Source organism: Balaenoptera acutorostrata, chromosome 15 (genome assembly GCF_949987535.1).
Source record: "Balaenoptera acutorostrata chromosome 15, mBalAcu1.1, whole genome shotgun sequence".
NCBI lineage: Eukaryota > Metazoa > Chordata > Mammalia > Artiodactyla > Balaenopteridae > Balaenoptera > Balaenoptera acutorostrata.
The window spans coordinates 45,381,517-45,405,925 of record NC_080078.1 but is presented as its reverse complement, the minus strand read 5'-3'; the positions used below and the strand labels follow the sequence as shown (position 1 = coordinate 45,405,925).

At 48.8% G+C, this 24,409-nt stretch overlaps 1 protein-coding gene across 9 annotated transcripts in view; it reads right to left on the bottom strand.

Moving 5' to 3' along the window:
• Positions 1-24,409, bottom strand: part of SYNDIG1 (synapse differentiation inducing 1) — a 117,020-nt gene that overhangs the window by 50,092 nt on the left and 42,519 nt on the right. For 8 of the 9 annotated variants that reach the window (XM_057529825.1, XM_057529830.1, XM_057529824.1 and 5 more), the window contains one exon: positions 5,910-6,470. In XM_057529825.1, the coding sequence (XP_057385808.1) occupies positions 5,910-6,392 (483 nt within the window). In that variant the 5' untranslated portion in view covers positions 6,393-6,470. Of the gene's footprint in view, positions 1-5,909; positions 6,471-23,249; positions 23,298-24,409 lie in introns of all 9 variants that reach the window. The other variant, XM_057529829.1, reaches the window with a different exon arrangement.

The window sequence follows — 24,409 nt, the reverse complement described above, 5'->3', positions numbered from 1 at the left end:
ACTATGTTCTTCAACCACATGAAATTAAGTTAGGAGTAAATGATAGGAAAAGTGTGGGAAATCCCTGAAATTTGGGAATTAAACAACACTTTTATAAGTAACCCATTAGTAAAATAAATAAATCACAGTGCATATTAGATAATATTTTGAACTAAATCGAAAATGAAAACACAACATATCAAAATTTATAGGAGGCAGTTAAAACAGTGTTTGAAAGTTACAGCTTTAAATACATATATTACAAAGGAAGAAAAATCTCAAATCAATAGCTAAGAAACTAGGTAAAGAAGAGCAAATTTAGCCCATAGGAAACAAGAGCAAAAGATCATAAATATCTGAGTGAAAATCATTGAAATGGAAAAACCGAGAAGCAAGGACAAACCAATGGAAACAGATGACAGATATTTGAAAAGATCAAGGAAATGTATAAACCTTTGGCTAGACTGAGCAAGGAAGAAATGGAAAATCACCAAAATTAGGCATGAAAAGAGGAGACATTACCAACTGTATAGAAAGTGAGAAGATTTAAATGGAATATTATGGACAATGTCATGCTGACAAATTAGGTAACTTGGATAAAATGGGCAAATCCCTAGAATGACACAAATTACTAAAGCTGAGTCAAGAAGAAAGGAAAACCTAAAAATTTTCTTTAAAATTGTAGAGAAATCAGGTCTGATCAGTAATCAAAAATCTTCCCACAGAGAAGAGCCCAGGCCCAGATGGCTTCACTGTGAATATGAACGAATACCTGAGAAGAAAAAGTACCAATGCTGGGCAGAGTCTTTCAGAGAGAAGAGGAGGGAACACTTCCCAACTCACCCTATGAGGCCAGGGTCACCCCGACACCAAAGCCAGAAAAAGACAAGAAAAGAAAGCTGTAGTTGTCAAGGACCAAGACCCCTCATGGACACAGCAATAAACATCTTTACCAAGTTGTTAGCACATTAAATCCAGCAATATTTAAAGAGGAGCAAACACCATGACCATGGGGGATTTATCCCCAAATGTAAGGATGGTTTAATATATGAAAATCAGTTAATATAATAGGTCATATAAATACAATAAAGGACAAAAATTCCCAGCATTTGGCAAAGTTAAACACCCAGTTTTTATATTAAAAATACTCCTGTTTGACCAAGTCTTGACAAAGGCTGCTCCCTGCACCTGCTTAAGAGCCTCAAGAACTTGGTCCTTAATCTGAGTCTGAGCACTGACCCCGAACCAGGAGCGAGGCGAGGACCCCCACTCCCCACCTCTGTCACCAGCGCACGTGAGAGTCCAGCCCAGGTAGCAAGGCAAACAAACCAAACCAAACCTGGCCTCCCCGCCCCACCCCAGAGCAGCCTCTCACATCCTCATAGGACACTAAGATCGTGTTTAAAACACTGCCTATTATTTTCTGAGTGATTTCAGTTTCCTCTGGGTCCACTCTTCTATTTTTGTTCTTCTGCCTCATTCACGCTTCGGGGTTTTCGTCAAATGTTTGCGAGTCCTCCCTGCTTTGTTCCTGTGTGTGAAGGAGGCCTCTGCAAGGTGCTACCCTGAGTGTGAAACCCTGTCTCTCCCAATAGGTTTCCGGTTTTTCGTGGGAGGGCAGACTCAGGGCTTGGACAGCCCAGGTGAAGGCTCAGACGTGAGGAGGTGGCTGTGTCTGAAAGAGCCGTTCAGGGACCACAGAGTATCACCATCAGGACACAGGAGTCTGACGCCAGGAGAGCCACCTGGGACCCCTCCAAGCTTCCACCTCTCATGTGCAGCGTTAGGGACAGAGCCTGTCGCCCAGCGTGGCTGCCGGGATCAGACGGCAGGGTGCGCAGAGGGGATGGCACAGGAAGATGCTCCAGAAACACGCGTCACCTTCTGCTTTCTTCCCGTGTCACTATTTCCCAGTGATGACATCCCATGTGCTTTCCAACGGATGCTGGAGGCTTGGCTTTGTCACAAAAGGGTGACAATCAGCCTTTCAACATGCAATGAGGCCCCTCCAGCCCTGACCTGCACCCACTTAATTTCATAACTTTAAGCTCAAATTTTATATTTTGCAGAACTGCTTTATTACTTGTCACTGAAATCTCTCTGCTTGAGTTTGTTTGTGTGAAAAGGAGGTGTGATTTCCTGCGGTTGGGGCCCCGTGAGCTGTGGTTTTAGCTGCGGTCGGGAACCAGGAGGAGGCCCCGGGTCGTGCACCCAGAACGTCCCGAGGGCCCTCGAGGCGCCTGCCTGGTCACCCTCCATCCCCGCGCACCCCTGGAACTCCCCAGGCCAACTCTCCGCTGTGACGGGCTCCCACTCTCCGGGCAGCGCACAGCAAATGCCGTGGCCGAGGCCTCTCCACAAGATGCTTTGCATTAGCTGCAGATCCGCTCACGCCAGCACCACCGCCCCAGAAGCAAATGAAGCTGCAGGACCTCCTACAGATGTGCGCCCGGTGAGCGGACCCGTCTGGACCAGGCCATCTCCACTCCGACTGCTGGGCAAGCCTGTCCGGGCAGAGATGGGGGCAGAGGAAAGGCTCCGGTGACAAGGCCCTGTTCCTACCAGGGCAAAGCTCTCTGAAAACTGATTTCCAGGAAACAGAATCGATCTGCTGTAGACTGAGTGAAGCCATGGAACTCCCCAAGGAGTCGAAACCACATTTTCCCTTTTATCGGAAGTAGAGCTGCCTTCTGGGAAGAGCCCCACATCAATACGGACCATGTTTTTTTTATTTGAGTTACAATACGACCATGACTGTTCTCATTCTGTTCAATTCGATGATCTTAAAAAGTGATGCCTGCTCTGTGGGAGCTGCTGCAGTCCGGGCCCTGTGGTTGGCATGTTCCTATCCTGTCACCCTGAGCAGCCCCTCCCACACTGTCTTTGGTCTTGGCCATGTGACTTGCTTTGGAAGATAAGATGTATAACGTGTGCTTCACGGCAGGGACTTGAAAAGCCCTGGCTCCCTGCTCACCCCGCTCTCTGCTCCCGGAATCCCCACCACGGCCGCCACATGATGAGAGGCATGTGGTCCTGTCACCTCTGTCACCTGGGCCAAGAGCCCAGCCCACATTCTCAGGCTCAGGCCAGTAGGGGAACCCGGCAAGCCCAGCAGAGCAGCCTCCGTCCAGCTGAGATCCCTGCAGAATGCTGACCCCGAGAATCACGAGCTCACAGGGCTGTTAGAAGCCACTGATTTGGGGGAGATTTGTTACACAGCAAATGCTAATGCGTACATGCCCATTGTTTTTTCATGGTATGGGAAAACAGAACACTTCCTGCATGTAGGATGTGACCAGAGAGAGGGGAGGCCTGAAGCCCACATGAGTGACGCAGGAGCTACCTCTACATTTTCAGTCTACTAAGTGTCCCACACTTTTCACTGCTGGGGATGTTATGTGTTGGAGCTGATTTCTAAGAACTTGTGACAAAGCTGAAAATCCTGTGCCAGCCAGCCTGGCCAATGAGGGGCTTGGGACCCTCTGGGCACAGAGAGGCCCCAACCCTTCCTTCCTATCTTCTCCAGACAATGGCAGGTACCACTTCCTGAGCATCTGTTCACTTGTAATGCTGCCCTGATTCTCTCATCCTCTTCTATGACAGGCCCCTCGTCCTGCTCTGCAGCCAGAGCAGCTCTGACGATGCAACCCCACCTGAAACGCCCCCATCCCCCTGGGATCCCCTACACACGAGCCTGCACGGCGGCACCCCTGGAGCTTCAGATAGGCTGGGCTCCCAGTCTCGGCCCCGTCCCTCCATGGGGCTCCTCTTGACCCTATTACTGTCCCTCCTGTCTCCAAGCCTCTGGGTTTGTGTCCCCGCCTGAAATCCAGTCTCCCCGAGACGGCAGTGAGGTCCTCAGGGACAGGATCCCGCATCCTCTTGGTCCTGCCTTCCCGGCCCCACCAGGTCTAACCCCTCGCTGTCCCCACAGACATAGGTTGGACACCTCTGTGTGTCATCTGTTCACGACGTCCCTTTGATTCTCACCCCCTTCCCCGACGAACCTTCTTGCCGGAGGGTCTCTCTCTCCCCGGCCAGGTGCAACCGGTCGCCTCCTCTGCAGCCACCCCTGAGCCCCACGTTGAGCTCGGGGGCTCAGCCTCTCCTTCGGAGGCTCTCGGAGCAGCGGGTTTCCATCACCATAACTCCCGCGTTTCGCTGAAATTGCATCTTTGTATGTCTGCTTCCTAAACTCCACGCAGCATTTACACTTTGGCTTTAGGCAAAACCCCAGACCTTGGTAAAAGTGGACACTGAACAGAAGCTCCTGAATGGCAGCTAAAGCACTCGCCCAACTTTCTCAAATTTCAGCACGGCCCAAGCTCACCCCTGCTCTGCCCCTTGACGGGGTCCCCGGGGTGTGCTGGTCTTCCCGACGGCCTCCGACAGCTGCCCTCCACTCCACTCCCCATCAGCTGGTTTCAGGGGCTCTGTTCACAGGGTTTGCTACAAAAGCACGCTTTGTTTTCCATTTCTGAATATCTGTTTAGACTAAAACCATCTCTCCAGCTGCTTCTGGTTCTCATTTTACCTCCGGTCCTGACGCCCCTGGTCTCCTGGGCCCATCAGTTCCCTGTGACCTCACTGACCTTCTCCCCAGTCTGGGCCCCCGCGGTGGGGCGGAGTCTACTCCAGACACCCTCCCTTGCTCTCTCCTGCCTCTCCCAGCTTGCAGGCAAGAAGTCCCGAGCTTGCTCTGCCCTGAGCCTCCCCTGCTGAAGGGCGGCCGCCCATCACGGGGAAGGTCACAGCGCTCAGGCCTGACCACACCTGCACACGGACCCGCCCCCCCCCCCCCCCCCATGCTGGCTGTCTCTTCTAGGATGGTCACTTCCCTTAGTCACTGCCCTGAGGGTCCTCACCCTCCCCCAGCTCCATGACCCTCCCCCACGTGGGCCCTCATCCCATCCTCTTCCACCCAGAGGACTTGGACTTGTTAACCTTCTCAGACAAGCCTTGTGCGGACTGCTTGAGAAAGACCAGACTTCTGCCTGGACGCCAACTCCTGCCCCCCCCCCCCCCCGGCATCCTCTGCCCTGGACGTTTCCCTCCACCCACAAAACGTTCTCACCTATCAAAGTAGGAAACAAACTTCCTTTCCCTCTGACCACACGCTTCCTCCTAAAGGTCTTTCCCTCCCAACTGACAGAAACTGGCCCTTCTCTCCCTGCCATGCATGTCCTAGAGGAACCCCCTCTAGTCTCACAGCAGCAAAATGACTGTCCCCCCGCTTGGGCGCTGGCCTCCTGGGCTCAGACCCCTGCAGCCTCACCCTCGCCCTCCACGGGGGCGGCCGTGCGTCACACCCTGGCCAACACGCACGTTTCTGGGCGTGTGATCCGACACCTGTGCCTGCCCTACGGGAGACGGGACCCTGCAATAATTCAGCTCGTCTGCCCCTTATGCTATCAATTTCAACTGTTTCTTCCAGCAGGTTTCAGCTATTCCAATGATCCTTAGTAGACACTCTGGAATGTCAAATTAAGGAAACCACACGTTGCAGCAAAAACATCCCAAACTGTCCCCACACGTGTACTTCCAGCCTTGTGTGGCCCTAGAACCATGAGCCCCCCTCCCCTGCTCGCTTTTGCCAGTGATCGGTCTCCCTTGTGGGCGGGGTGTCAGCAGAGCCCCACCCCCTGCCAGCACTGTCAACTGTTAAATCCATCTTAGCCCTGTCCCGACGGCTGTGACCTTGTGCCCTCTCTGACCAGCATCTCTGCTGAAGCCCCCCGGGTCCTGGTCCTCACCTCTTTCTCCGTCCCCGCATCTTCCACAAAAGTTCTGAGTGAAGGGCACCCAGAAGGCTTCGGTTGCCCTGCACTTTCGCACATTGGCTTCACGCCCCGACTTCTGCCTGGCACTCGTATCCCCCCCAGAGCCCCACACCCTGCTCCCGAAGGCCCGTGACAAACACACACTCTGACCTCCAGCTCCTGGAACTCCTCCTCCTCCTCCTCCACGTCGTAGGAGAGCGTGTGGATCTTGATGTCTTCGGGCGAGAGGTCGAGGAACTTGCCGTCGGGGTACTCCAGGCTCTCCTTGGCGGGCGACCGGTCCTCGATGAAGGTGGTCTCACAGCAGTCGGCCGCCACGCTGTCCCCCCAGGGGTGCAGCACGCCCTCCGAGTAGAGGATGATGTTGGGCCGGTACAGGGACTCCACTGACTGCTGGAGGGTGTTGGGGTCCAGCAGCTGCTGGACCGGCTTGTTCCTGCTGCCGTCCGGGGCGGCCGGTGCCGCGTTGCCCACCACCCGGCAGCTCTGGTACTGGGGCGCCGGGTACACGGACACCAGGCCATCCCTGCTCTCAGCCACGAGGCTTCGGGTGTTGATCAGGCCATTCCTCTTGCCGGCCTCGCCGAGCTTGCTGCGCACCAGCCCGCTCTTCTGCTCCACGACTCCAGCCATGGCGCTGTCCTCCCGGCCGGGCGTCGGGCTGGCGGGCTGGACTTGAGGGTCACGCCTGCCTCAGGGGGTCCATTTCTCCTGGGGGAGGAAGAAACAGAGATGAGACAAGAAAATCATGCCTGAAAAGCTGCTCATCAGCCAGACCCTGGTTGTCTCAGCGTTTCCCAGTCGCCGGGGTGCACAGCCGCTGCTCCGAGCCCACCTACTCTGCCGATTTAGACAGGCTCCATGGGGGCAGCGGCCAGAGGGAGCCAGAGATGGACTGCTTGCATCTCTACACTCTAGTCTCTGCTCCAAATGAAGGCGACTCTGCAGGAACTGGAACCACTGCCGCTCTAGAGAAACTCATGATTTCAGCCGACCTCCTGAAACCCACAGGCAAGCCTACCCTCACCAGCCTCGACCACAGGGGAAGTGGGGCAGTTCGTCCAACTCTCCCAGGCCCACGGCTCCTCATCCCAGCAGAAAACTCACACCAAAGAAGAGAGGGTTGACTTACAAAGATCTTGTGACTTAGTACTAATGGAACAAAGAAATAAAGCAACTATTTTAATTTTTGAACTTTTCAAACAGATTTCCAACAAACAACCAACCTACGACCTCTTGTGAATAAAATTTTGACTAGAGGGACATTAAAGTTTTATATTCTAATAAATTCAAGGATTTTTTTTGAGTAATACATTTTTATCTTTATCATCTTCATTCAGTTTTTTTTTGGTTCAGTGTATCTTAAATATTGGTCTATTTTATTTAAAAGTTTTTTTCCAAAGAACTAAGTTGCTTTTGCATATAACTTACAATAAAATACCTCTGTGTGATAAAAACAGAAGACAAAAAACAAAAAAAACGCCCCACACAGATTTAGAAGTGATAGGAAGACCTACATGTTAGTGCTGTACAGGGACTAAGTTCCCTGGCTGAGGAAATCTCACACACACATTCTAGTATGTTCTTTCCTTGTGTTAGAATTATCTCAACATTCACACTTGCCACTGGCCTTCAGCAGGGTCCCAGGAAGCAGACTGGAAATTTCCTTGCTTCAGTGGTGCTCGGCTTAGAGAAACATCAGTGTATCTGGGATACAATTAAGAAGTCTTCTAAACTGTTTCTCCCTAGATCATGTTCCTTTCTAGGGTTTCAAATGTTAAAAAAGAAAAGAAGATACCCAAGCTTAAGATTTTGGGAGACAGCTTTTCCTCTTTGCAAATTAATAACTAATATGTAGGAAAACATTCCCTCTTGGGGCTTTCGGGTGCTCTGGTTTTCTATGAGATTTAAGAATTTTCTTACATTATAACTGCTGGGTTTGGTGGTAGCTACAGGAATCCAAAATTTCAGACTGAGCAGAGGAGGAGAGAGAGAAGACACCCTTGCGACTAGCTGGAAAATAGCAGTTTAATTGAGTCGACAATTGACCGGTCGAGGGCAGTATAGGCACTGGGAGGTTTGGGTGTCACCACTATGACACTGTGTCACATGTCCGAGAGCAGGACACAGTACGGGCTCTGCTGCCGTGGTTCTAAGAAGCCCTCGGCCCTGGGGCCCAGTCACAATCCGAGAACTAAAACCACTGATTCTGAGCACCTGCGAAGCATGTCCTATGTGTGCGCATCGCCTCGGTACCCAGTCACCTTCCAAGCTCATCCAGGCGTTTCTGGTGCAAACACCCAGCTTCTTTGATCTTCACCCTTCCACAGCGAAGCTTCTGGGCCCCTCATGCAGGGCTGGATGTACCAACAAGACCAGAATAACCTTCTTGAAACTCAGTTAGGCTTCTCCGACTCATCTCCTGCCTGGATTCGAAGTGAGTATCTTACAAAAGACATTTGGTTACATTTATTCAAATTCCTCCTCCTGGACAGAGCCTCCTGTTGCAGCTCAGCCAGAGTGACCTTCCCTTCTCTGGTGTGTTCCCGGCAGCTGGGCTCCGGTTTCTCCTATACCTCCTTGTGCGTCCTTCTCTGCCAGCGTGACAGCTACTCACGTCACCTCCTCCTCAGCCCCTGCCCTGCCCAGAGCCTGAGACCAAAGAACCACGGTTCCTTCGCCCCTCTGGTCCTGGTATGCAGCAGGTGCTCAATGAACAGTCTCAAGAGTTATGGGATTGGAATAACGCTACGTAGGGATCTCCTTGAGCTGCACCAGCCTCAAAGTGGGTCGAAATCGTGGCATGTTGAGGCAGGCAAAGCTTAAGTCTCCATCTAGAGTCGGCTTAGAACTTGCAGCATTAGCACCACCTGGGATTCTGTCAGGAAGGCACGGTCTTGACCACCTGGAGCTACTGAGTCAGAATCCACATTAACACGACCACAAGGGTTATTTTGCACCTTGAAGGGAGGGGCCCTGCTCTGTAGTGAATAGTGTGAGTTCTGGCTGTTGGCTCGATTTTACAGCTATTTACTATCCTTTCTTTTAGTATTAAAACAAATATATCCAACAATTTACATTCTTCACCTTTTGTTTTTTTTGGCCGCACTGCATAGCTTGTGGGATCTTAGTTCCCCGACCAGGGATTGGACTTGTGCCCTCGGCAATGAAACCGCGGAGTCCTAACCACTCGACCGCCAGGGAATTCCCCAGCAATTTACATTCTTAAAGAACTTTTTTTTCTTCTGGGAGTGAATTTTTCCAACATTGAGTATGATAAATTATGATTACACCTGAGGTAAAGGGGCTGAAATGAGTGGAATTTTATTTTTATCACTTCAGCATCCTTCAATACTATTTCTTCTAACACAGACTGGCTTGTCATCGTCTCTAACCCCTAATTCCTATTTGTTCATTTCCTCTATGTTTACTTCCACCCACTCCTCCCCGACGACAGCCGTTCCCGAGCCCGAGTTTAGCGGCTCTGAGATAAAACGTCCCGGGCCAGAGCCTGGGGTCTCCTCCAGCATCCTCACGACGCTTACTGGGGTCTTACCCATGATAGTGCCATTCCTCCAAGGCTCTTTATAACAGACATAAAATTATGTAATATAATCGGTTATATTATATAACAAATGATACTTCATTTTTTTCTCAGTCCATGATATTCAGAACCAGCAGCTGCGAAGAGGAAACCCTTTGACTCGATCTTTATTTCTGCTTGAACAGCCTCCGCTCTGTCGAGGATGCTGCCTGCCTTCTGTGAACAAAGATCTTCCTGGGCTGCATCAAGTGCTCCCAATTTTGTCCTCCGGGTGAGGCCCTGCAGTCTGCTTTTACGAGTCTGGCAGAGGAAGCCGGTCACTCGTGCTACAGCTGCTGCATTACTGATGCTGGTGGTCGGGGGAGGGGAGAGGATGAACAGGGGTCTCCTGGTGCCTGAGCTTCATCCCCTTTCTCCTCCTTCCCTCGTTCTCTCTCTCAGAACCACAGCCCAGAGAGCCCTCCCCCCCACAGGTTTGGGTGAACACCAGGCAGGTAAGGAAACTGATGGGGGCTGTGAAAGAAAACAGACAGCAAGCAGACAGGCAACAGCTGTACAAATTCTGCGTTGTACAGAAACACACTTTTCTTTACTTTGAGGCTGTCAGGATATAAGAGGACGAAACTAAGAGTCAGGAAACCAGGGATTTGCCCTCAGTTTTGCTACTTCCTGTCTATGATCTTTAGCAAGCTGCTCGTGGAAGAGGAATTACTGATAACGCAGTTGAGCGAGAAAAGCTTTAAGGTCCCTTCCGCTCTATGATTTATTTGTACCTCATGGCCCATGAGTCTTGGGGTTTTATGGGGTCAGATGGAGCTTTTCCACAAGGTGGTGAAAAACCTCACACTGACCATAACAGGCTAGGCTTCAGTTCAATAAGGTGTATATTTGTCAACTGCTTACTGTTGCGAGGCACTGTGTTAGGTGATCGCTGAAGACAGAAGGATGACTTCCCAATATTAAAAGCCGAACCAGTGAACAACAATTACATAAACCAGTGTAACAGTAGTTACACAACGAACGTGTCGGAAAGTCACATCAACAATGAAACTGAAATCTAATGTTTCAGAATGAGCTACAAGGAACGGAGAGAATGGTAGACATCGTGAAGAACAACATAAATCAGGATTGGGAAAATAATCAGAAGCAACAGAATTTGAGACTAGAAAGAGATGTGAAAAGAACCCAGGAAAGAATTAGAAATAAAAGAGAAAATAATTTCAGAAATCAAGGCTAAGCCAGAAGGGACACAGGAGCTAATAAACACAATGGATCGTCCCTTAAAAGAAACAGAACATGGAAAACAGAAAAATGTTTTAAATTAAAAAAACATGAATACTTCAATTTATATGAAATTCTAGCAGAGTGTTGTGTTGTGGAAGCAATCAGAACATTGTTTGAATCAGGGTTGGAAGGACAATTTCGTGCAAAGGGCACAGGGCAGTATCTAAGTCGATACAATGACTCAGTATCCTGGTAGGGCAGGGGTTATGGCGGAGGTTTGCATTTGCCAAAGCTAATCAAACTGTAACGCCAAAGACGTGCATTTCACTGTGTGCATTTAAAGTGCTGTAACTATTGTGAAAGACAGCAATAAATGCAGAATAAAGACAAAGAAAGTACAACATGCATATAAAAGGAAACTTCGGAGAAGAAAATAAACAATGGAAAACAGCAAACACTAAAACTATGATTTAAGAAAATGTTCCCGAAGTGAATGTTGAACGGGTTCAGTCAGCACCCAGAGAAACAGACCAAGAATGACTAAGCCCAATGTAAGTTACAGTCACTTTACTAAATGTTAAAGAAAAACAAACAAACATAACACCTTTGGTTATCCAGGAAAAAAAAAACCTGGGTCACTCAAAAGGATAAGAAAATCAGATTGTCATCAGGCTGGTCCACAAAATGCTTTAGAACAGAAGCCAATGGAGTAACACACTGAAGATGCAGAGGCAGGGAGACTTGAGTCAAAGGTTTTACATCAACTCAAATTGACCCCGAGCTTAAAGCCAGTGGGTGAGCGGACAGGAGGAGTGTGGGTCTCACGAGGCCTTCCTGTGGAATCCAGATGCTACGAGCTACAATGGACGACCAGAGGGGCGGGCGTGAGGGCTGGCAGGGGTCAGGGGCTACAAGCAGGACAAAGACAAAGACGATGGGCTTTACACGCCTCTCGTGGGAACATGTGCCATCACCCATGAAACCTTCTTGCCAAACAAACACAGCACAACACAACACAGCTTTATTTTCATCAAATCTCTACATCTAACTACCAATTAGGAAATTCAGACAACAGAGGAACATGTCAAATGACATCATGGGTGTATGAAACCAGCAAAATCTGGAATGTGGACAACTCTACAGGAAAAATAACCCAGGAATTGTAAGGATTGTCAAACAGAGAGAGAGAGAAAGAGTCTATGGATTAAAGAGACTTATAAGAATTAATTGCATGTATTAATTTAATTTGGATCTGATTCAATTTTTTGTATGTATATATATATATGTACATGTATATATACACACGTGCCCATGTATGTACACACAAACACATGCATATACTTACACATACATATTCATACTAAATGACTCTCTACGTTTATACACACATTTATATATGTTTATGTATTGAGACATTGGAGAAATGAGTACACTGGCTGGAGTTCTTGTAATTTTTTTAGGTATTGTTAATTTTTGGAAGGTGTATGATGAAGATTAAAAAAGAGCTACCTACTTTTAGAGATTCATACTAAAGTATTCACAGATGAAATAAATGATTCAATGTCTGGGATTTGTTTAAACATCATCTGGAAAGGGAAGAGCTGGGTAGGGTACAGAGAACACAAGGTCGGCTCTGGGTTGATAATCAGTGAAGTTGGGTGTTGGGTACATGGGGTCCATTATCCGAGTCTCTCTACTTTCATGTACGTTTGAAATTTTCTATAACAAAGAGTTTAAAAAAAATCAACAGATGAAGATGTGTAAGAAAGATGTTCCAGGCAGAGGGAACAGAATGAAACAAAAGCCAAGAGGCAGGGACACCTAGCAGAGGGGCCAGGGGTCAAGTGGGAGGAGGGCAGGGGCCTTGATTGGAGGGTCTTGAATGTCATCTGCACATAAAGCATTTACTGTGATAAACTCTGGGCGTTGCTGAAGATCAGCTCCTGAGTGGATGTGGTATCATGGAGGTTGCTAGGGCAGCGGGGTCTGTGGGCAGCATGGGGAGTGGGCCCAGGGGACAACGGGGACGTGGCTGTGATGCAGTGGGGGCCCCTCTCAGCTCAGCTGCTCCAGGGCAGCCAGAGGCCGATGACTGCAGGGACCTCAGGGTGGCACGAACCAGGAGAGCGTTGTTGTGATTTTGTCTCTGACAAACGAGTTGTAAAGAGGCTATTTGACTAGCCCGGGCAGTGGCCGGGGGATTCCACAACCGGCAGCCCCTGTGCTGCTGCCACCGGACAAGAGGGCTTCCTGGGGGACACAGGCGCCTGGAGAGCCTGCGGGGACACCCGGGAGACACACGGTCCTTCCCGGGTAACTGATGCGTCCGTCCTCTCACTCACTCACCCTTCCAGGCTGTGGGTGGTCCCCAGTGTCCACAAGGCTGTACTCCAAGAGGGTCACCTGGCGAGGATCTCTGTGTGTTTCTAGAGCTGAGTGGCCGTGTGGCCCGAAGCCGTGGACACAGGCCCGGGGAGGGTCCTGGGCGGGTGTACGTGCTCCCTGCACAGCCCTGAACTGGACGCGGGGGCCACGTCCCCCCGAGGGGAGGCGCGGCCAAGTCCGGGCCTCCGAGCATCGCATGGCGCTGTCTGCTCAGTGCAGCGTCTTCCTGGGAGCCCAGGGTCACTGGCGGGTTGAGCGGGGCTCACGCAGGAGGAGGTAAAGGCGACAGAGTGGCCGGACTCCTATGGCTGCTCAGGCCAGACAGGACGACCCACCTGAGAGCATTTCTGAACAATTCACAGAAAATAGTTGTGAGCAGCCTGCAAGGCTGAGGAGCCGCCCAGGAAGAGGAATCAGTCGAACAGGAAGGAGAAAGATGGGGTGGGGGGCTGGGAGGAGCTGGGCGTGGAGCTAGTACCCCCATCCATTTCTGATTGGTTTTTTGCTTTGTTTGGTGTTTGACTCTTGGTGCTTCTGTTGTGTTAAACTTGGTTTCAAAATCGCTCTCCACACGGCTCATCCCTTTGGTCCCCCAAGTTCAAAAGCCCTTTATTTCTCCCCCTCCATTCTGTCCAGTCACCGATTCTGTTGATTTTCCTCAGATATGCCCCTTGGATCCTGTGACCAGAAAGCCCCCTCGGCGGGTGGTCGGGCAGGGGGGTCTCAAGGCCAGGCCTGGGCCCCGCGTAGTGACTGGGTACACGGCCGCTAGCCTACCCCTGCTTTGCCTATGCCTCACCCAGTTTCCATGTTGCCATGTCTCATTTTTTAAAAGATGCTGAAAATGGAGATTTTATGAAAAATCTCCCAAATTTACTCCTGTTCACTCATTTTTGTACAAAAATTATGAACGGTGCTCCTTGAGTCCATGAGATTTGCTTGGCAAATCCCTCCCCAGGGCTGCTGGCAGGACGGTCCGGATTATGCTGGGGTTTCTGAGCCCGTCCCCACCCCGAGAGGCTCTCCTGTGCCCGCTCCCACATTCCAGGCCTCGGGTTGGGCCCCCGGCTGCGACCGCCCCGTCCAAGCTCACCTCCCACCCCCTAACCCCACACACCGAGACTCAAGATGCCCAGCTGTCTGCTCTGAACTGGCCTCTGCAGATGCTGGGCCCACCTCTCCCACCACCGCCACCCCTCCCTGCACCCCCCAAAAGCTGCCCTGACTCCACAACCGGCCTTGGCTTGGACGTCACCTCCCCTGTGGAGCAGAGTCTGGCCAGGCCTCTGACACCACCAGCCACGCTGCCCTGAGATGCACTTCGGACAGGACTCTGCCTCCAAGGCCTGGAGCTCCTCTGGGTCAGAGACCAGCTCCACCCACTTGCAATTCTGATGGCGAGGCCTGGGTCACTCATGGTCCCCACAAACGCTTGATGAGTAACCAAGGCTGTTTGCCAACATAGGCCACAACCGGACCCTCAAATACGGTGACAAGAACCTCACTGATGAAGACAAAAATCATCCTTCTTCCTCAATCAGGAGAAATTATTTGCTTGGTCACTAACTTGGAAAGACAGGTGACCTAAAAGCTCTCCGACCTTAGACCAAGTTACTGAATGCTAGTGGCTTTTCTTGATTTATAAATAAACTTTTCACTTAGGAAGAAGCCATTCCAGCTGGAAATTCTGTGTCATAAGGGGAAAGCATAGTCCTACACTTTTGGCGTGAGGGTTGGACGTTCATCAAGCAACTTCCTGGAACTTCCTTTGGCATAAAGACCTATCATTCTGTTCCCACCCAGGTGTCTGCACAGACGCCAGTGGGAAAGAGCAGCAAATGTCTATGATCCAGCTTAATCCAGGCAATGACTCCCACCTCATTCCTATTTTAATTAAAGATAATAATGCCTAAAGATAATAGAAGCACTGTTTTCCTATGACTCTGCCCGTCGAAGGCTTTCTAAACCTGCACCAGCAAACGCCCCCCAACACCAGTGACGATCCCCTCTCAGTACAAGTGGAAACCACCCCGGGGGTGGGGAGTCAGGCTTCCAGGGGACTAAAGCCAGTTGTCCAGAGTGGACGGCGGCCTGAGCAGAGGTGGCGTTAATCCCCAATGCAACGTCACCTATAAAAGTTTCAAAATAGGGAATTTGAACTCCTGCCCCCCAAACCAGGGGAGGAAGCAAGTCAGCAGGAATCTAGCACCTAGTACCTGGCGAGGGGAGCACGCAGGGGCACTTCTGTGCATCCACCTAGAGGCTCTTGGTGGGCACCGATGGTGAGCGGGCAGTGTGCTGGGCGGGGGGGTGGAGCGGGGGGGCCAGAAGGCCATCTGGTCTGGGCGCTGCACACAGTGCAGGGGAAGATGGTCTTTGAGCAAGTATGGAAGTAAGCCCGGGGCTCCAGACCAGGAGAAGCCAGCCTGGAGGGAATGAACACAGTAGCTGGGTCTGGGGATTCAGAAAGAGCCTCCTATGCAGATGTCACTTAGGGGAGACGTGAAGCTGGGGCCGGAGTTGGGAGCCAAGGCTGAGGGGACGTGTTCCAGGCTGAGGGGACAGGCTGGGAGAACAAGGAGGCAGGGAACAAGCTGCTGGATGGAGAGAGGGCTGGGGAGACGAGAGTGTGGGAAGTGCGTCCTGACAGCCCTGGGGTGCAGCGAGGGGCAGGCTGGAGAGGAGGGGCCCAGGTGGGCATCTGAGAAGCTGGAGGCAGGGATCCCGGCCGCGGTCCGGGCAGCTGGACCTCAGGATGGGGCGCGGATGGACAAAGTGCACCCCAGGAGGTGTCAGGGGGCAGGGTCGGCAGGCCTGGGGCTCCTTGAACATGCATAAAAGGGGGCATGGAGAACGTGAGGGTGAAGCACCCCCCGCTCCCCGCTCCTGCCCCAAGCCCTGGTGGACTGAGGTGCTATTTGCCAAGGTGGGAAACAGTGGGTGGGGGATGCATCTGGGAAAGTTGGGGACGGTGATGAACTCACATTTCCCTGGTGGGCTGACTCACAGGTGCCCCGCCCCAGACCCTGGCTTCCACCATCCCTATGGCGCTGTCTTGGCTCACACAGGCCAGGTCAGAGGGGTTAAGGCCCTGGTGTAGCTCCAGCCAATGACAGATGGACAAATGCCCCGCATCTCTGTCCCTGGGTGGGAGGGTCCTGCACACCATCCCACAGGCCGGCACCCTGGTGCCCAGAGCCTGCTTTGCTGCCTGTCGCGCCCTGTCTCACTTCCCTATTCCGCTACTGCTGTGCCCCCCAAATCCCTGTCCTGGGCTTGCTTCTTGGGGAAGGAACCCAATGCAGCAGGCTCGTGTCCTCCAGGCCCGTGAGGTACCTCCCCTGCTATTGCACAGACAAGAAACCAAGCGAGATACCTCGTGTGTCCCCAGACCTCATCTCCGTGTCACCTAATGACCCCAGCTTGCTCCCCTTGTCAGGACCTGGAGAAGAGGGGACATGTTTCCCTCCCGTCCCAAACAGAGGCCACCCCAAAGAGCCAGCAAGGTTGAAGGATAACACGTTGGCTCAGATGAGCACATTTTAAAGCAAAAAGTAAAAGCTGCCTGGGAGTCAGTTAATTCTCTCTGTAAATGCATAAGCTGCCTTGTTATGGGGCCAGGGTGTGCGGGGAGGAGGCGTGCTCATTGCCAACTGATAAACTGGTGGTCGGTTCCGTAGGACAGTCTCAGAAGGCGGGATCATTTAAGTTGACCCTAAAAGATTCTCTCACAATGAGCTGGGAAACGATTAGGCTTCCTGACCTCTGAGGCCCAGAGCGAGACCCGGACTCACCGACTCTTCGCCAAGAAAATGAACGCCCCCAGCGGCCTCAGAGATTCAGCCTGGGGCCATGTCTCAGGTGGTGGCTTTCAAATTCTACAAGGTCCAAAGTCATCACAGCTGCTGATCTAAATACAAACGGAAAAGATGCTCCAGCCAGGAAGAGGAATAGGTGAGATTTGAACCAGGTACGTCTGACTCCAAGGTGTACTGTCTCCTTGCTCAGCTGGAGTGACACCCACGTGTCACCCAGAAAGTTGGGGAAGCTCGTGAGACTGTGGACTCCATCGTCAGCCCTCACATCTGAGGGGCGTGTAGTGTTTGAAGAGGTTCTGTTGCTCTCTCTTGTTTTAATTAGTAATTTTGTTCATTTAAAAAAAATAACAGCATTATTGAGATATAATTCACACACCATAAAATTCACCTGACTTTTAAGGTGTACAATTCTAAGGGCTGCAGCATATCCGCAGAGTTGTGCAACCTTCACGCCTATCTAATTCCAGAATATTTTCATCACTTCCTACACAGCAAGCAGCCACTGCCCCCTTTCCCGGCCCCTGGCAACCACCAGTCTGCCTGCTGTGTCTACGGATTTTTTTTTCTTTTTAATTTACTTTTGGCTGTGTTGGGTCTTCGTTGCTGCATGCGGGCTTTCTCTAGTTGCGGCGAGCGGGGCTATTCTTCGTTGCGGTGCTCGAGCTTCTCATTGCGGTGGCTTCTTTTGTTGTAGAGCATGGGCTCTAGGCACACGGGCTTCAGTAGTTGTAGCACATGGGCTCAGTAGTTGTGGCTCGAGGGCTCTAGAGCGCAGGCTCAGTAGTTGTGGTGCACGGGCTTAGTTGCTCCATGGTATGTGGGATCTTCCCAGACCAGGGCTCGAACCCGTGTCGCCTGCATTGGCAGGCGGATTCTTAACCACTGCGCCACCAGGGAAGTCCTGTGTCTACGATTTGATGACTGTGGACGTTTCACATAAACAGAATCACACATGTGGGCTCCTTGACGGGTTTCTCTCACTGAGTGGCATGTGTTCAAGGTGTATCATGTGTATACGTGTCAGTGCTTCCTTCCTTCCATGGCCGAGTGGTCATCTGTTGTGTGGCTGTATGGCATTTTGTTCGGGGATGGGGCGGTGTTCTCACTGAGATACTGTGTAATACTGGACTAATTATGACTGCATCTCTCTTGTTGAGTGGTTGATAAAATTCAGCTTTCTTTTTCTGGCAAATACATAGAATAAAACTGTCTTCAAAACAGAAGAAAGCAAAACAAACCCTCAGTCTGTGCCTCTGGAGTATGGGAAAGGCATTTCACATACAGCCCAGAACACAGAGTGACAGATGCCACAGGTGTGCGGCGAGCAGAGGCGGGGCCTCCCCTGCATCAGCTGGACCAGAGAAAGCCCACAGGCAGGCAGGCCATGCAACCTGCTGATGGAGGGAACACCATGGTCTGGGCCTGTCTCCTCACTGGACAGAAAGCTCCGACTTTCTGTCGGAGATGCAGAAATGCAGCAGGTGCTTCAGAACAAGACAGCCCAGGCTGCAGCCTCAGCCCCGTCTCCCTCACCAGAAACAGGGTCTGAGCGATACTGAGCTCCATCTGCATCTCGCCCCGCTACACACATGCTCCACCAGCATCCTCTATTATGAACACGGCAGAATTATACATGGACCTCTCTGTGTAGAAACTGGGATTATACATTCCAGGTTGTATTTTTCTCAACCTTGTTTCTAATGTTTCATAGATGCTCTGCTCTGAGGAAGTAACTAGGAAATAATCAAAAGAAAGTTTTGGGAAGCAGCGTTGTAAGTGTAATAATTTCCAAACACAGGTATGAGCAATGAAGTAAAGACAAATGAAGAACTAAACCTTCTTCCTATGAGTTGTCCTTTTCTCTGAGCCTGTGAACAATGCTAGATTTTGAAAAAAATCTGTGTCTCCTGCCCCACCCCCTCACTCATCCCACCCCCACCTCCACAGGAAGACATGAGGCCCTGCACTGCTGGGCTTGTTTATGTGTGTGTGTGTTGAGGGGGAGGAATTTCACAAAGTAGTACCTGATGTCGTGCTTCCGTGGCTAATTAAGACCCTTATGTGCCAAAGATCTTGTGCAGCAACAGTCACATTTAACACATAAAATCACCTTTAGAGCAGCATCTCTGAGGCAAAAGAGAATAGAGCAAAGTAGCTAGGCAGCTGATGGGGAAAATGAAACTAATTAGTAGATTCGTTTAGCGCGACACTTGGGACACGTGACAGGCCTGGATTGTTCCTCACGCAATCCGCCCTCATGCAGCTCAATCAGCAAACGTCAGGAGGGCACCAGATGCGGGGTCTTCCCTAAACCCCAACACTGTCAGACGCCTTTTGTGTCAACAGCAATACTTCCCTCCTGCTAAGCAAATAATAGATGCGTTCCCACCAATGCCCAAGTGTCGAGAGAAGAGATCTGCTTGCGAATCCTTATTAAAACAATTAAAATTTGCCTTTAACACAAACACACAGAAAAGCCTGTGATTTGGCACTGGAGATAGTTAATGAAGCATTCAGAACCAGATCAGTTATTGTTATTTAACGTTTAAATGGCATGTAACAATTGCAAAATGCTGTATCACCCCAACTCATCACTTCTGGTGGCCTGGAACTTCCTGCTCACACAGCAGATCCAGACTCCTGCCAGGAGCCAGTCTCTGTCACAGCACCTCTGGGAAGAGCACAGGAATCTGAGTCTGATTCATGAATGTGAAGAGGAAATGCTGTGATATCGGAAGTGAGAAAACCTGCGTATCAGGGCCTCTGCTGCCTGTGAAAGTTGTGTCAACTTCCTTTAGCTTTATGGGTCTCCATCTCAGTCTTAAAGATGTCCTGAGAAGAGCCTTCCACTCCAATAGCACCTCCATGTCCACCTTCACAACCTCCAGGTTTTCATCACCACCACCATCACCACCATCACCACCATCTCCACCATCTCCACCATCTCTACCATCACCACCATCACCATCACCACCATCTCCACCATCACCACCATCTCCACCATCACCACCATCTCCACCATCTCCATAGTCTCCACCATCACCACCAGCACCCTCATCATCAACATTCTCATCATCAACATCTCTACCCTCATCATCACATTCTTCATCATCACATCACTACCACCACCAGGAAATGGCAAACTATAGCCCACAGGACTAATCCAGCCCGCAAGCTAAGAAAAATTTTTACATTTTAAATGATTGAAGGTAAGAATTATATTCCATGATACATGAAAACTAAGAAATTCAAAAGTCAGTGTCCATAAATACAGTTTTATTGAACCCCATCCACGTCCATTCATTCACATATGCCTCTGGCTGTTCTGCACTAAAAGAGAAGAGTTGAGCACCTTTAATAAGAGGCCATATGGTCTGCAAAGCCTAAAGTATTTACTATCTGGCTCTTCACAGGAAAAGCTGACTGATTCCTGACCACAACCCCTCCCATGCCACCACCACCACTAACACCACCACCATCAGCACAAGTGATGCTGTCACTACCATCACCATCAAGAGCAATGACACCCCACCCCCGCCAACCATACCACTTTATGGTTCGAAGGTGTGGAGACCACCCACGTGGTCAAAGAATCCCGTGAAAAGGCTGTGAATGAGGACACAGAATCAAGCAAGAATATTCTTCCCCACCAGTGAGTGAGAGAGACAGAAGCCTTGCAAGTAAGTATTCTTGTCCCTGAGATCTTGTGGGTGAACCTGCAGCCACAAGCCTGCACTCACACCCCGAGTCCTCACCCTCCGTGTGCCTTGAACACTCAGCTTGGAGTGTCTCGGGCTGGGAACTTCCTCCCCAGCCTGCCCCGATTCTTGGCAGAAGCAAATGAAAATCCCTTCTGGAAGAATGTGCTAAAGACAGGTCTCAGAAAATGTTCACAGATCATGCTCTGGAACCTGAGTCTGGGATGAAGCACTTGAGGAAATAAGCCCCAGTCAGCAGGGGCAAGCAAACGCTGCACGACCAGGATCACACTGGCTGCAGGTATTGACATCAGATACAAGGTATAGAATAAAAATGCTTACTGTGCTTGAAAATGCAGGACTTAGAACTTTAAAAGTAAAAAAATTTACATTTTTTGAAATTAAAACCTCAATGGACAGACTGTCCGCTCTGGCATTAAAGTTGACAAGCTGCTCCAAGGGATTCTCTTACTACAAAATAAAACCCAGTAGAACACTCTCAGAGACGTGCTGGTTGTGAAGCAAAATCACCAAAGATCACTGCCATTCCGTAAAGAACTACTGGGATGGGCAGAGTTGCACTGATTTAGGATGACAAATGCAACAATGACAGTGAGTTATGCAGCCTTGGTAGAGAAACAAGATGATGAAGTTGATACTGGACCCCTATTCTCGGCTAAGACTCTTGATGGAAGTGGTCTCAGTGCAAGCACACACTACAGTCACCCGGAGGCCTTGTCCAAGCATAGATTCCCAGGCCCCCAGCAGAGTTTCTTATTCAGTGGGATGGGGATGCAGATCCATGGACCACACTTTGAGACCCACTGTTCTGTAGATTCTGACATAGCATCAAGTAAGTGATGACCCCTGGCCACAGGCAGAAATAGAATCAAAACTCTAGGGTGGAAAGCCCCCCAAATTTAAGCACATAATAAGATCAAGCAATGAGCTGACAATTAAAGTTCCCCATACACAAAGACTGCATGTCCCTGTGAGTGAGAATGAATAGAAAAAAAAAAAAACACTTTGGACAATCAAGGACTTCAGATATGGGAATAGTAGGAAGATAGAATAACTGTTTATAAAATATTTACAGAAATATTTGTAGACATGTAGAGTTATAAAATTATTGAAATAATTTGTGAAATATTTATGAAAGAAATAGAAATATTTAAAGATGAGCAAGTCACAAGAGACTGTCAGAAATAAACAGAAAAAATAAAAATAGTTTGAATTTTAAAAAGTGAAAATATTTACTGTGTTAGAAAAACACAACAGAAGAATTAAAATAGCAAAATAGACGCAGCTGAAAAAAAACAACAACTAGAAGATGCATCTGAGAAAATACCCAGAATGCATCATTAAAAGAAAAAGAGATGATAGAAAATAGAAAATGTTGGTTAAGAGTGTGGAGTACAGAATAAGAAGGTTCAACCACTTCTAGTAGGAGTTCCAGAAAGAGAGAAGAAAGGGCAGATAAACACAGGAAATGCCACACGGACATGCTGTAGTCAAACTGATAAACGTGAACTTCAAGGAGACCTTAAAAGCAGTCGCAGGAAAAAGGCAGATAATTTACTCAGCAACAAACATCAGAATGACAACCGATATCAGGTAACAGAGATGGGCTGAGAGCTTCAGTGTATCAAAAGTAGCTGCCAACTTTAACTGTATGCAATAAAATCGTCTTTCAAGAACAAAGTGAGATAAGACAGATCAAGAAAAGAAGAGACTTAAGCCAAAAAGAATTCTAAAGGATGCACTTCAGGAGGAAGAGAAACGATGCTGGCAGGTAGCTTGGGAGGCAAGGACTGGTGAACAGAGAAACCAACACCACATTCGTGAATCCAAACAAATAATGAGGATATACGACCCCCGCCTCTAAACTGTGAGGTTCATCTAAAAAATTTAAACACTGGAAAACCATAGTATGTAAATCAGGAGGTGGGTGATACTAAGATCCTTTCAATGTTGCAGAAATGTCTTAAATTATTCAGTTTTAGACTTAGGTTAAATATGCCTGGGTAAATTTCAAGGATAACTACGAAATGAATAAAAATAGTATACACATTTCAAATCAGGAGAGAGAAAAAGTGAGTAAGACTGAAAAAAATAGAGCAGGACAAAAATAAAAATAAAAAATTGAGGTAACTAGTGAAAATATATCAGCATTCACAATAGGCATTAATTAGTTGAAAATGCCAGTTAAAATGGATTTTTACTCAGGGTTTAAAACAGTATCCAGGGCTTCCCTGGTGGCACAGTGGTTAGGAGTCCGCCTTGCCAATGCAGGGGACATGGGTTTGAGCCCTGGTCCGGGAAGATCCCACATGCCATGGAGCAATTAAGTCTGTGTGCCACAAATACGGAGCCCATGTGCCACAACTACTGAAGCTCACGTGCCTAGAGCCTGTGTTCCACAGCAAGAGAAGCCACTGCAATGAGAAGCCCACACACTGCAACTAAGAGTAGCCCCTGCTCACCGCTGCTAGAGAAAGCCCATGCGCAGCAATGAAGACCCAATGCAACCAAAAAAAAAAAAAAAAAAAGAATGGAAAGAAAGAAGTAAACTTGTCTCTCTAAAAATAAATAAATATACAAAACAGTATCCAGACATATGTTATTTATAAGAGACACACCTAAAGCATAAGGACATGGAAGTATTGAAAGCAAAAGGATGAAAAACATGTATACGAGAAAAATCCTAAGCAGAAAATAAACCTGGCACAGTTTAGTGAATCTAAAACAAAGTAGACACCAAGGAGTAGGAAATGCCACTACATAGCAACATAGATAATACATAGTAAGAGGTTCAACTCACCAGGCTCAATGATCAACTTCTGTGCACACAATCAATTCATATCATAATCTACAAAGCGAAATTGGTAGAATTACAGAGATAATGGGATATCTTCACCACCAGAACAAGAGACTTCAAAACACTCTCTAAATTATGTTAAGAAATAGACCAAAAATAAAAAAGACATGGAATATTCAAAAAGCAACAGTAGCAATTTTAAGCAATGAGCATATATAAAACTCTGCATCCAGCAATTAAAGAATAGATTCTTCTAGGCACATGTATTTTTTTTTCTCTGTTTCTCCTTAGTTTTCCTTCCTTCCCTCCCTCCGTCCATTCCTCCCTCCCTTTCAAAAGTAGATCAAGTACTAAGCCATGAAGTACCAACACATTTCACATAATTAGTATCTTATAGACGATGTTCTCTAACCACAGCACCGTTGATATAGCAGTCAATACATTTAGTAAAAACCACTCTCATTTGGTAGTGAAGAAAAAAGAAACACTTTCTTAAGAACCATTGGACCAAAGAAGAATCATAACAAAATATAAATTTATTTAGAACTGAATCACAGTGAAAAAACTACATATTAAAACAAACATGGGGGCTTCCCTGGTGGTGCAGTGGTTAAGAATCTGCTTGCAAATGCAGGGGACACGGGTTCGATCCCTGGCCCCAGAAGTGGGATATCCCACATGCCGCAGAGCAACTAAGCCCGTGCGCCACAACTACTGAGCCTGTGCTCTAGAGCCTGCATGCCATAACTACTGAGCCTGTGTGCCACAACTACTGAAGCCTGCGCAGCCTAGAGCCTGTGCTCTGCAACAAGAGAAGCCATGACAGTGAGAAGCCTGTGCACCTCAACGAAGAGTAGCCCCCGCTCACTGCAATTAGAGAAAGCCCATGCGCAGCAACGAAGACCCAACACAGCCAAAAAAAAAATAATAATAATAAAAAAAATAAAAAATAAAACAAACTACATATCAAAACCTAGTGATGCAGGTGAAGAGATACTTAGAGGAAAAGAGATAGCCTTAAATGCATATATTGGGAAAATAAAGGCTGAAACATAATGAGTCAACATCCAAATAATAAATTAGCCAAAATAATAATAAAGGGAAAGAATACATGTGACAGGTAGTAATAAAGATAAGAGCAGAAATAGTGAAATAGAAAGCAG